At 36.6% G+C, this 13,064-nt stretch overlaps 1 protein-coding gene across 1 annotated transcript in view; it reads left to right on the top strand.

Annotated features, from left to right (window-relative positions):
* Positions 1–13,064, top strand: part of STYX (serine/threonine/tyrosine interacting protein) — a 44,965-nt gene that overhangs the window by 13,760 nt on the left and 18,141 nt on the right. Inside the window, exons 2-5 of the mRNA XM_019010114.4 lie at positions 1,107–1,139; positions 2,663–2,716; positions 6,922–7,019; positions 12,777–12,837. Of these exons, the coding sequence (XP_018865659.1) occupies positions 1,107–1,139; positions 2,663–2,716; positions 6,922–7,019; positions 12,777–12,837 (246 nt within the window). The remainder of the gene's footprint in view (positions 1–1,106; positions 1,140–2,662; positions 2,717–6,921; positions 7,020–12,776; positions 12,838–13,064) is intronic.

Genomic DNA, 13,064 nt, shown 5'->3' on the forward strand with positions numbered 1-13,064 from the left:
ATAATTCTGAGTTTTAAGCAACCAACTTAGAAACTTTTGGAATGCAGTCAACCCACTGACAAATGAGGACTATCTGTACTATAGTTTTTTTTAGACGGGGTCTCAGTCTGTCACCCAAGCTGCAGTGGTGGGGTGATCTCGGCTCATTGCAACCTCTGCCTCCCAGGCTCAAGCGATCTTCCCACCTCAGCCTCCTGTGTAGATGGGATTATAGGCAGGCTCCACCATGCCCAACGAATTTTTTTGTATTTTTAGTAGAGAAGGGGTTTCACCCTGTTTCCCAGGCTGGTCTCAAACTCCTGAGCTCAAGCAATCTGCCTGCCTCGGCATCCCAAAGTGCTGGGATTACAGACATGAGCCACAGAGCCTGGCCTTTTAGTCTGTTTCGATTCTTCATTTCAATTCACTATACTTTTCTCTTTTTCTAACTTTTAAAATATTTTTAATCTTTTACCATTGACATTTTGTGTTGTTTTACAGCTTCTTTATATTGGTGTGCATTCCAAAGACAAAATGAAGTCTCTTATGTTTTGTGATATGTGTTAAAATAATTGAACTAGACAAGAATGTTAGGCCCAAGTGAGATGAAGGAAAGGCTCTTTGATAAGCATTTGGCATTTTAGATCAGAGATGGCAAGTACGTATGACATAGCATTCTTCTTTTATCCATTTCAGATATTATTTGTTGATCAGACACTCTTCTTCCTGTCTTGGACCACACAATGTTTTAGGTATCTACTGTCAGTTGATTAGAGTTGGCATGAGAAACAAAAAAAATCTGTTGGCATCTCTGACTTAGAAGATCAGTTTTGGGAGAATCTTCTGGAATATCTATTCTGTTCTTAAGTTTAATGAGTAATTTCATCCATTATATGAAGTAACATAACAATTCTGGAAGCCTAGTTATTTAAAGAATGCTTTAAGCTTTGTTTCTTGTCACTTCAATTTTCAGATGTTTGTGAAACCAAGTCTGCTATTTTAATAAAATGTTCTTAAAGTATAATGTAACTTTAAAAAATCTACGTACTTGTATGTCACATCTTTAGCCTTTAATTGGGTGACTTTTTAAATGTTATCTACTTTTATTCTTATGTTTTCCTTCCCAGGAGTGGACCTACCCTATGAGACGAGAGATGCAGGTATGGCAACCTTTTCTTTGTTCAAACCAACCCATGTTATTATCATAATAAGAACCTTAGTTTATAGGATTTGAGACCTGCTGATTTCATGATCTGTAGGTTCATCATTATGTATTTTAAATAATTATTTTAAATATTTAAGGTTAATCTTGGATCTTAAAAAGATGGGAAATTAGAAAGAGGAACGTAGTAATAGGTGTACGTGCTTAATGAGTCACTTTCTCTTGGTGTTTTTTTTTTTTTTTTTGAAACAGAGTTTCACTCTTGTTGCCCAGGCTGGAGTGCAATGGCACGATCTCGGCTCACCGCAACGTCCACCTCCCGGGTTCAAGCGATTCTCCTGCCTCAGCCTCCCGAGTAGCTGGGATTACAGGCATGCGCCACCACACCCAGCTAATTTTGTATTTTTAGTAGAGACAGGGTTTCTCCTTGTTGGTCAGGCTGGTCTCACACTCCTGACCTCAGGTGATCCACCCACCTCGGCCTCCCAAAGTGCTGGGATTACAGGCATGAGGCACCGTGCCTGGCCAATGAGTCACTTTCTTTTTCCTCACATGAAAAATTGGATACTTTCTTTGTATTCCTTTTGAAAGCAGTTTGCTTTCTCTGTTTGTCTAGATAAGTTAGGGAGAGTTGACTGTACAACAAATAAGCATTGTTCATTTTGTGTCCGATTTTTAATCAACTTCCACAATTAAGTCTTTTAGAAGATCAAATTGAATACTTTCAGTTTGGAATGAATTAAACGATAGCTAACCCTCATAGCAGTTCATTTTCTTTTGCATTTCATACCATTTACCGTCAAGTCTGTTTGCCCCAGGATTAAGCAGTATCTTGTTCCTGGGAATCCCATGACTTCTAAAAATCTGTTACTTGTCTCTCTTAATGAAAGTTCACTTTGAAAAAATAGGTGAGTACCTATGAGGCATTTTACTTGGTGCTAGGAGGAATGCAAAGATGACTAAATGTAATTTCTGCCCACAAAAGCCTGGTGGGAGAAATCAGTTTTATATACAAATAATTATGACTTATAGAACTGAACTATAAAGTTACTGTTAGTATCTAGGGTATGATATATCCAGACTGAAAGCTTTCTATATTGAATTTACATAAAATAAATTTGAATTCAACATCTGGAAGGTACATACTTGTTGAAATTTTGTCAACTGGCAAATATTTGAATTTGGAATTTTTATGTTACAGTAATAATTTGCTTCTATTAACTATAGATAATAGTTTTAGGTCGGGCACAGGAGTTCATGTCTGTAATTCCAGCCATTTGGGAGGCTGAGGCAGAAGGATCACTTGAGCCCAGGAGTTCCTTATCAGCCTGGGCAACATAGTGAGACTTCGTCTCTATTTTTTAAAGAAAAAAAAAAAAAGATTAAAAAAAATAGATAATGGTTCCAATCTTGTTGTATCTTGTGCTGCTTTTGATTTGGCCAAATAAGGTTTCTCTTATTTATATAGTCTTATAGATTTAAATTGCTGATGGTAAATACCTCAAATTTTTTTTTTTCTAGGAAATTTTACCTGGATTGTTCTTAGGCCCATATTCATCTGCTATGAAAAGCAAGGTATGAACTTTGTTAGATTCATCAAGAGAGACTTTTATTAACCAACTTTTCTTGGGTAAGTTTTTTAGTAATAAAGAGTTTTATTTTAGGGAGCATCCACAAATACTGTCTGTTAACAGTAATTGTCACTCTGGAGTACCTTCCTCTTTCCCTATTTTACTAGACCATTAGTTCTCAAGTGTTTCACCACAAATCACAGAGTTTTTGTTTTTTCCTCATGAAATTTGTATGTTTGAAAGATTTACCAAATAACTGACCTTTAATAACTTATTTACTCTCTAAAACACTAGACATCTGTAATTGCTAATCATAGCTTCAGAACAATATGAGATATAGTTAAAGCCCAAAATAAGGAATTTTAATGTTTAGTTAAACCTTCCTTATCAAGGGTAAGACTGTGTGTGTTAATTGAAAGTCATTCACCTTAGTTCTGTTTTGCCAGCCAGACTTTAGAGAGCTGGTTGGTATCCCTGCTCTGAAATTTGAAACTTTTTGAGCACCAGTATGTCACTCGAAGGAAATCCTCACTGGAGTATTTCGGATTTCGGATTTTTGGATTAGGGATGCTCAATTATAAGTATAATGCAAATAGGCAAAACAAACAAATCCAAACTCTGAAATATTTCTGGTCCCTGGCATTTTAAATAAGGGATATTCAATCTGTATAGATATTCTACATAGTCAAACTTTAATAGACTTACTCAGTTGCAGTTAAAATAGGTAGATCTCATTTTAATAAATATAGCAATGTTCTTGCCACTTCTAAAAGATTCAGTGCTACTAATTCTCTTTGAGTTACAACGTGGAACATATCACAGATGTCTTTCCCCAATACTTTGCCTGTTCAGAAGTCAGTATACTTAAATTGTGTTTGATATATCCATAATTTAATTTGATGTTCTTAGGAATTTAACCGGTTTTAAAAGGTCATTGATTTTGAAACTGGAAGGTTTTTTTGACGGTTGAGACATGGCTAAGAGTAAACCTGGTCATCTTGATGATTTTTGCTTAGTTGAAAAGATAGGGAGTTAGTAAAAATAAGTACTAGGGAAAGGATAGGGCAGGTAACTATAGACATAGCCGTAATTTATTTTGTAAAAGACAGATGTAAACAAGGTTATTGTCCATATAATTTGCTATTCACCAAGTACTAGTCTTCCAGATGGTTTTAGATAATTTACATTTTTGAAATTCCCACTGTACTTTATAAATATACATACAGTATTTATCACATTAAATTAAAGTATTTGTTTAAATATCTATCTCCTCAATGGGAGGCTGAGGCAGGCAGATTACATGAGGCCAGGAGTTCGAGACCAGCCTGGCCAACATGGCAAAACCCCGTCTCTACTAAAAATACAAAAATTAGCTGGTTATGGTGGTACACACCTGTAATCCCAGCTACTCGCGAGGCTGAGGCGCGAGAATTGCTTGAACCTGGGAGGTAGAAGTTGCAGTGAGCCAACATGGCACCACTGTACTCCAGCCTGGTTGACGGAGTGAGACTTTGTCTCAAAACGAAACAAAAACACGCACAAAAAAAGGTCTAGTTCTTCAAAACTTCTTTTCTTGAAATGTCACCATGGTCTTATTAGACAGGAAAAGCCTCTATGGCAGTTTATTTCCCACCCTAGGTAACCATAATATAGCCCATATTTCTTTTCATACCATTATCTAAAAACAACAACAAAAAATAATAATGGAGATAAACCTAAATGGATAAACTCCTTTTTAAACACTCATTTACTGTTGTTATTTTGTGGGAGAGGAGTGGGATCTTGCTCTGTTACCCAGGCTGGAGTACAGTGGCGCGCTCTCATAGCTCACTGTAACCTCAAACTCCTGGGCTCAAGCTGTCTTCCCGCCTTAGTCTCCCAAGTAGCCAGGACTACGGGCACACACCACCATGCCTGGCTTAATTCTCAAAGTTTTTGTAGAGATGGAGTCTGGCTATGCTGGCCACATTTACTTAAGTATACTTTTTTATTAAATTCAAATACAGTTTAAATAAAAGGGACAAATTTAGGGCCTTTGTAACTAGTAAACTGTTTTTGTAAAGTTTTTCTACTGTTTTTAAATGTGAGGTAAGGTCATAATTTGCTTCATATTAGGTTGGTGCAAAAGTAATTGCAGATCTGCCTCTGAAAAGTACAAAATCTATTCACTGTTACGTTAGGGCTCTATTTTGATAGTTTATTTTTATTTAGTAGTAGTCTAATGGGCCTTCAAAACTTGTTTAAGCATATTTATACATAATTATGTGCATCGTCTTGTACTTTCTCACATTCATAAAGTAGATAGGAAAACTCCATAGGCATCAAGTGTAAACGAAGGACTTAATGTTGAATTTGTTGTGGAAATTGGCACAAATCTCAATATAGAACATTGGTTAATTATTAATCTTACCAAATGCTTATCTCACTTTCCCTAACTCAAGGTATACTCAAGAAATACAAAGATAATTGAATTCTAGTCTATGCTGACATAAAACTTGCTGCAGAAATTAACACTTAAAACTTGCAAATTATATTGTCTTAGCCCAGGCTGCTCAAACAAAATACCATAGACAGGGTGGCTTAAACAACAGACGATTATTTCTCTGAGTTCTGGAGGCTGGAAAGTCCACAGTCATGGTCCGGCTCTGGTGAGGACCCTCTTGCTGGCTTGCAGATCCCTCCCTTCTTGCTGTATCCTCACACGGCCAAGAGAACGAGTTCTTGCCTCTTCTTACAAGGGTACAATCCTGTCATGGAGGTTTCTACCCTCATGACCTCAATCTAAAACTGATTATCTTCCAGAGACTCCACCATCACATCTTGGGGGTAAGGATTTCAACATATGAATTTGAGGTGATGCAAACATTTAGTTCATAACACATATAAATTTTTTTTTTACTTTGCTCATGAATTATTAGTGCTACTGTTTTGTACTATTTAAAATGCAGAAAATGGGAATTAAATATATAGGATTTAAAACAATGTGTCAAGAAATTCAAGGTTATCTGATTCTCATGCCATCGTGACTTGTTAGTTCATTTATTGAACAGGTAATTATTGAACAACTTAACTAGTTATACATACTTGATACTTAAGTGAATTGTATTATACATTTTACACATACTATGTATCAGTGAACAAATACAAATCTTTTCTGTCATGGAACTTAATGCTCTAGGTAATAAAATAACATCTATAAACTCACTTAAACTTATCACTAGCAAATGAAAACTTATTATCTGGTAATTTCTAGAATTGTCATGTTAAATTGCTTTAAGTATGGATCCAAAAGCACTACAGGTTGAGTATCCCTAATCTGAAAAATCTGAAATGCTCCAAAGTGAAACTTTTTGAGTGTCAGCATGACAGCACAAGTGAATTCCACACCTGAACCCATGTAATGGGTCACTGTCAAACTTTTGTTTCATGCACCAAATGACTGTATGAAATTACGTTCAGAGTATATACGGTGTGTGTGAAACATAAATGAATTTTGTGTTTAAACTTGGATACCATCCCCAAGATATCTCAGTATGTATATGCAAAAAATATTTCAAAATCTGAAATCTGAAACACTTCTGGTCCTGTCTTGGGACCAGCATTTTAGATAAGGGATACTCAACCTGTATTGAATATAATAAGATGTCATTGAAGTTGCCATTTTTAACTTCAGGAAAATTTTTAAATGGTAAAAGGTTAATTAGATTCTGTGAAGTATGTAAATTAATTCTGACTCTTAAAGTATACTGGGAGAGGCAAGGAGTTGTCTAGAGATTTGGGTTCCAGTACTGCTGTTAACTAGGTCAGTGATGCCCAAGTATTTGGTAATGCAACTGTTTTATGTCTTAGTAGTTCTCTCTAAACAATAAAGATTGCAGTCAATATATATTAACTACCATTTATTAAACACTTGCTGTGTGTCCCAGGTGCTATGCCAAACATCTTACATAAAGGTTCCATCAAGCTCTAAAATTATAGGTATGAAATATCCCTGTTAACCTTTTGAGGACATTAATGTATTAATCTTGAATCATTGAAATATCTTGCTGCCCACTTCAGGTATATTATAAAATTAGCTTTAATTCCCTGGACTTAAGCAGAGATGTGGGTTCTGTGTATTTTCAAACATCTGTGTTATATAGTAAGATGATGTTTGATATTTTAAAATATTTATCTTCCCTGTCCTCCCCCTGCTTTTTTTTTATACAGCTACCTATACTACAGAAACATGGAATAACCCATATAATATGCATACGACAAAATATTGAAGCAAACTTTATTAAACCAAACTTTCAGCAGTTATTTAGGTAAGAATTATTGCTATGATTTGTAAAACACTTAATGAAGTTTCATTTCAGGTTTTGTACCATCAGTTGTTTCTGTATATATCTAGTTTGTAAAAATGGGTCATATATAGTAAGTACATAGTTTTTTAAAATAAATTTTACTTAAAATACTTAAATAAATTATGCCTATAATGCAGAATTCTAAAGGTTCAAAAGAGTGTATATTGTCAAGAAGTTTCTGGGAAAGTAAAAATAAAAAAGAATTTAAAAATAATGTACACTGAAAAATAGGTTTTAGTGTACAGTATTTTATCTCTTGAGGGATAAAGGAATTGAGTATCTAGGGGATAGGTTTAGGGAAACAGCATCTACTGTTACCTCTTTATTGGGTAGTTTTTGAGTGTTAGGTTAAATTTATGAGCATAGTCTTATAGATAAACTTTTGTTTTTTTACATTGGCTTTCTTTTTTACTTTATATTTTTTGGAGATCGGTTTATATCGGTATGTATATCAAACTGCTTATTCTTAAGTTCATTGTAATCCATTGTATGGCTATACTAAAATTTATTTAATTAGTCTGTTAGATATTTACATTGTTTCTGGCCTTATACTAATATGTATAGCATATAGTGACTATCATTGTACATATTACTCAATTTATATGTGAGCATATTGATAGGGCAAATTTGCAGAATTGCTGGATATAAGAGTATGAACATTTTAAATTTTGATAGATGTTGCAGATTGTTTTCCAGTGCATTGTATCAGTTTACATTCCCACTATCAAGTATGTGAGAGTGACTCTTCCCTTAGTATCTCTCCAAGATGGAATTATGAAACATTTTTAATTTCTCAAAGTCTAATGGAGTAAAAATGGTATCTCATTTGATGTTCTTATTTATCTTGTAAGTTCAGTTGAGCATGTAATGGTTTTTAATGTTCTTTATTTTAACTTCATTTTTAAAATAGACTATATTACACATGGTACAAAAGTGAAAGGATATGTAAACATATATAATGAAAGTAACTCTACTTTTTCTCTTAACCCAAGCCACCTTGCTCCTATCCTGGGAGGCAGCTTCTTCCTTAAATATCTGTGTAAAAGTATATATGTTAAAAATAGTTTAGGCCAGCACAGTGGCTCACGCCTGTAATCCCAGCATTTTGGGAGGCCGAAGTGGGCAGATCACCTGAGGTCAGGAGTTCGAGACCAGCCTGGCCAACATGGCAAAACCCCATCTCTACTAAAACAAAAATTACATGAGCGTGGTGGCACATTCCTGTAATCCCAGCAGCTCAGGAGACTGAGGCAGGAGAATTGCTTGAACCCGGAAGGCAGAGGTTACAGTGAGCCGAGATCACACCACTGCACTCCAGCCTGGGTGACAGAGCAAGACACCGTCTCAAAAAACAAAAACAAAAACAAAAAAACAAAAAACAGCACTGTGGCTTACACCTATAATCCCAGTACTTTGGGAGGCTGAGGAGGGTGGATCACGAGGTCGAGATAGAGACTGTCCTGGCCAACACAGTGAGACCCCGTCTCTACTGAAAATACAAAAATTATCTGGGCGTGGTGGCACATGCCTGTAGTCCCAGCTACTCAGGAGGCTGAGGCAGGGGAATCACTTGAACCTGGGAGGCAGAGGTTTCAGTGAGCCAAGATTGCCCCACTGCACTCCAGCCTGGCGACAGAGCAAGACTCTGTCTCAAAAATAAAAAAAAAAAGTAATGCTCTGCTTTATTTTTACAATGAAACCAATCTATAAATATCTGTAAATACAAGATACATACTCTAAAATACATTGTGTGAACATATAATAGAATACTATGTAACCATGAAAAAGAATGAAATATACGTATGTGTTTGGATTTGGGATGATCTCCAAGATAATGCATTACATGAATAAAGCAGGGTGTGGAACAATGTATATATTTGCAGTGTGTTGAGTAAATAATATATATACTACATTCCGTATATTTATTCTTAATATATGCATAGAAAATTTCTGGACCAACAGGCTAGAAACTTCATAGTGATTGCTTCTAAGAAGGAAAATTCAGGTCCTGTGATGGTAGAGGGACGTATTTTTCTTTCGTTTTTATTTTGTGTTGTTTTTTTTTTTTGTTTTTTGTTTTTTTTGAGATGGAGTCTCACTCTGTCATGCAGGCTGGAGTGCGGTGGTGTGATCTTGGCTCACTGCAACCTCTGCCTCCTGGGTTCAAGCGATTCTCCTGCCTCAGCCTCCTGAGTAGCTGGGATTACAGGCATGTGCCACCACACGCAGCTAATTTTTTTTTTTTTTTTTTTTGGACAGAGTTTTGCTCTGTTGCCCAGGCTGGAGTGCGGTGGCGTGATCTCGGCTCACTGCATCCTCCGCCTCCCAGGTTTAAGCAATTCTCTGCATCAGCCTTCTAAGTAGCTGAGATTACAGGCGCCCACCACCACTCCCAGATAATTTTTTTTGTATTTTTAGTAGAGACGGGGTTTCAGCATCTTGGCCAGGCTGATCTTGAACTCCTGACCTCTTGATCCACCTGCCTCAGCCTCCCAAAGCACTGGGATTACAGGTGTGAGCCACTGCACCCGGCCTAATTTTTGTATTTTTAGTACAGATGGGGTTTCACCATGTTGGCCAGGCTGGTCTCGAACTCCTGACCTCGTGATCTGCCCGCCTCAGCCTCCCAAAGCACTGGGATTTACAGGCGTGAGCCACTACGCTTAGCCGAGGGACATATTTTTCATGGTACCCTTGGTATCCGTGGGGGATTGGCTCCAGGAACCCCCATGAATAACAAAATCCTCAGATGCTCAAGTCCCTTATATAAACTGGTGTAATACTTGCATATAACCTGTGCACATTCTCTCATATACATTAAGTCATCTCTAGATTACTTCTAATACTTAGTACAGTGTAAGTGCTGTGTGAATAGTATTGGATTTTATTTTTATTATTTTTAGTGTTGTATTTTACCTTATTTTTTGTTAATGTTTTTGATCGTTGTCGGTTGAATCCACAGGTATGAAATTCTTGGATATGGAGGGCTGACTCTTTACTTTTGTAGTGTTTTTTTTTACACCATATTTAGTTTATTAAAACTAGTTATTAAAAAGGAATATCCCAAAACACTGAATTTTTTTTTTTTTTTTTTTTTTGAGACAGAGTCTCGCTCTGTCATCCAGGCTAGAATGCAGGGCTCACTGCAACCTCTGCCTCCCAAGTTCAGGCAATTCTTCTGCCTCAGCCTCCTGAGTAGCAGAGATTACAGGCATGTGCCACCACGCCTGGCTAATTTTTGTATTTTTAGTAGAGACGGGGTTTCACCATGTTGGTCAGGCTGGTCTCAAACTATTGACCTCGTGATCCGCCTGCCTTGGCCTCCCACAGTGCTGGGATTACAGGCGTGAGCCACTGTGCCCGGCCTGAATTTTTTATAATTATGAAAGAAATACTTTTTTTTTTAAAGACAGGATCTTTCTCTGCTGCCCAGCCTGGATTGCATTGGCATGATCTCTGTTCATTGTAGCCTTGACCTCCCAGGCTCAAGCAATCTTCCTGCCTCAGCCTTCCAAGTAGCTGGGACCACAGGTGCACCACCGGACCGGGCTAATTTTTTTTATTTTTTTGTAGAGATGGGGTTTTGCTGTGTTGCCCAGACTGTTCTTGAACTCCTGAGCTTAAGCGATCTACCCACCTCAGCCTCCCAAAGTTCTGGGGTTACAGGCATGAGCCACCACACCTGGCCATGAAACACTTATTCTTTATAAGTACTTTGGAAGGTATAGAATGACACCAAGAAAAATATTTAAATCATCTACAGTTCCACAATTTAGAGAAAACACTTTTGTTAACATTTGGAATATTTCCTTTTAAATCGTTCTCTGTTGTGTATGTGTATTTATGTATATATGCATAGAATTATTAAAGAAAATGAGAATGTTGTATTTTAAAATATCAAACTATATAAGGTGAAACTAATCTTAAGAAAAAACAAAAAAGCCAAAAAATCATACTATTCATTTCTAATGTGTACAGACTTTTTGTTTTAAATTATAATGTTGTTTGTGCAGGTTATCCTAATGGAAGAACCATTTCTCCTTAAACTTTTACAATACTAGCTTCTTAGAGATTGATAGTTCTACTAGCAGTGCTTGACACTGAAAATGTTATGCGTTAAAATATTTAATTTCATTCTGAGTTAACATTTTTTCCCCTGAAGCATTATTTTATGTAACTGGAATACCCAGTCACTTCAGGATACAGTCATTGTCGAAATCCTTGTAGGTTAAATATTGGATTTTCCTCAGATCCTGAGGTTCAGCTTCTGTGTTTTTTGTTTTTTGTTTTTTGTTTTTGTTTTTTTTTTGAAACAGAGTCTTGTTCTTTCACCCAGGCTGGAGTGCAGTGGCACAATTTTGGCCCACTGCAACCTCTGCCTCCCTGGTTTAAGTGATTCTCCTGCCTCAGCCTCCTGAGTAGCTGGGATTACAGGTGTGCGCCACCATGCCTGGCTAATTTTTATATTTTTAGTAGAGATGGGGTTTCACCATGTTGGCCAGGATGGTCTTGAACTCCTGACCTCAGGCAATCCACCTGCCTCGGCCTCCCCAAGTGCTGGGATTACAAGCATGAGCCACCATGCTCAGCCTCAGCTTCTCTGTATTAAAGTCCTGAATTCTTTGAAGTTGTTACCACCTAAATGATCATTGAAAAACTGTATTTTTTAGTGCAAAATTGTTCTTAAAACTAATAACTTAGCTAATTGCCTATAGTTGTGTTAATAAACAGTGGTCTTAGAAATGCTTAGAAATGGAAGTTTTTTACAAAATAAAATAAGCTAACATATTTAAAATGCCTTACTTTTAAGTATTTTGTAAAGTGTAAAATTCAGTACAGGTGCTCTCTCAGCTAGTTTTTTTTGTTTGTTTGTTTTTGTTTTTGTTTTCCCCTTTACTAAAGATGAGTTCGAACAGTGAATGTTTCACTCATGGTTCCATAGACCATACCTTCCGTTTTTATTTGTTCCTTCTCTTAGACTTTGGACTTCCTCTGAAATGTCCTCTGTAGGTTCATGAGCAGGGGTCACAGGACCACTTAAAGAACAATCTTCTGGTCTTAGAGAAATTGGTAGAAATAAAAGAATAACATAACGATTACAGGTACTTTTGCCTTTAGGTCCACTCTAATCTAGAGGAATGTATCTTCCTGCTTGTGATTTTTCTATTTTAACCAGATGGTTCATTATATGCAAATAAAATATGTATTTATTTTCGAGATAAGAATCTTGCTCTGTTACCCAGGCTGGAGTGCAATGGCCCAATCACAGCTTACTATATCCTTGACTTCCAGGCTCACACAGTTCTACCTCAGCCCCCTTAGTAGCTGGGACTATAGGTGCACACCACCACACCCAGCTAATTTTTTAATATTCTGTAGAGATGGAGTCTCCCTCTGTTGCTCAGGCTGGTCTCGAATCCCTGGGTTGAAGTGATCCTCCCACCTTGGCCTCCCAAAATGCTGGGATTATAGGCATGAGCCATTGTGCCCAGCCTGATGGATTTTTTAAATACTTAAATATCAGAGATGTTAACATGGTGTTTCAGGTTTTAATGCCTTCATGCAATGTAAAATCTACCACACAGTTCTTGGGAATATGATACTTTGAAAGTTGTTTTGCATTCTTGCCATGGTTACCAAGAAATAATGAGTTATTTTTTAAAAGTACTTTAAGTGTTTTACTTAAAGTGTGCTTATCACAAAATACTCTATTTTCAGATATTTAGTCCTGGATATTGCAGATAATCCAGTTGAAAATATAATACGTTTTTTCCCTATGGTAGGTACCAGTATTTTTTAAATATCATTTAAATTTTATTTATGATTTGACTTCTTAGTTGTGCATATCATTTAAATTTTATTTATGATTTGACTTCTTAGTTGTGCTTTTTTTTTTTTTTTTTTTTTTTTTTTTTTTTTTGAGACAAGAGTTTTACTCTTGTTGCCCAGGCTGGAGTGCAATGGCGCAATCTTGGCTCACCACAACCTCTGCCTCCCGGGTTCAAG

Source organism: Gorilla gorilla, chromosome 15 (assembly GCF_029281585.2).
Source record: "Gorilla gorilla gorilla isolate KB3781 chromosome 15, NHGRI_mGorGor1-v2.1_pri, whole genome shotgun sequence".
NCBI lineage: Eukaryota > Metazoa > Chordata > Mammalia > Primates > Hominidae > Gorilla > Gorilla gorilla.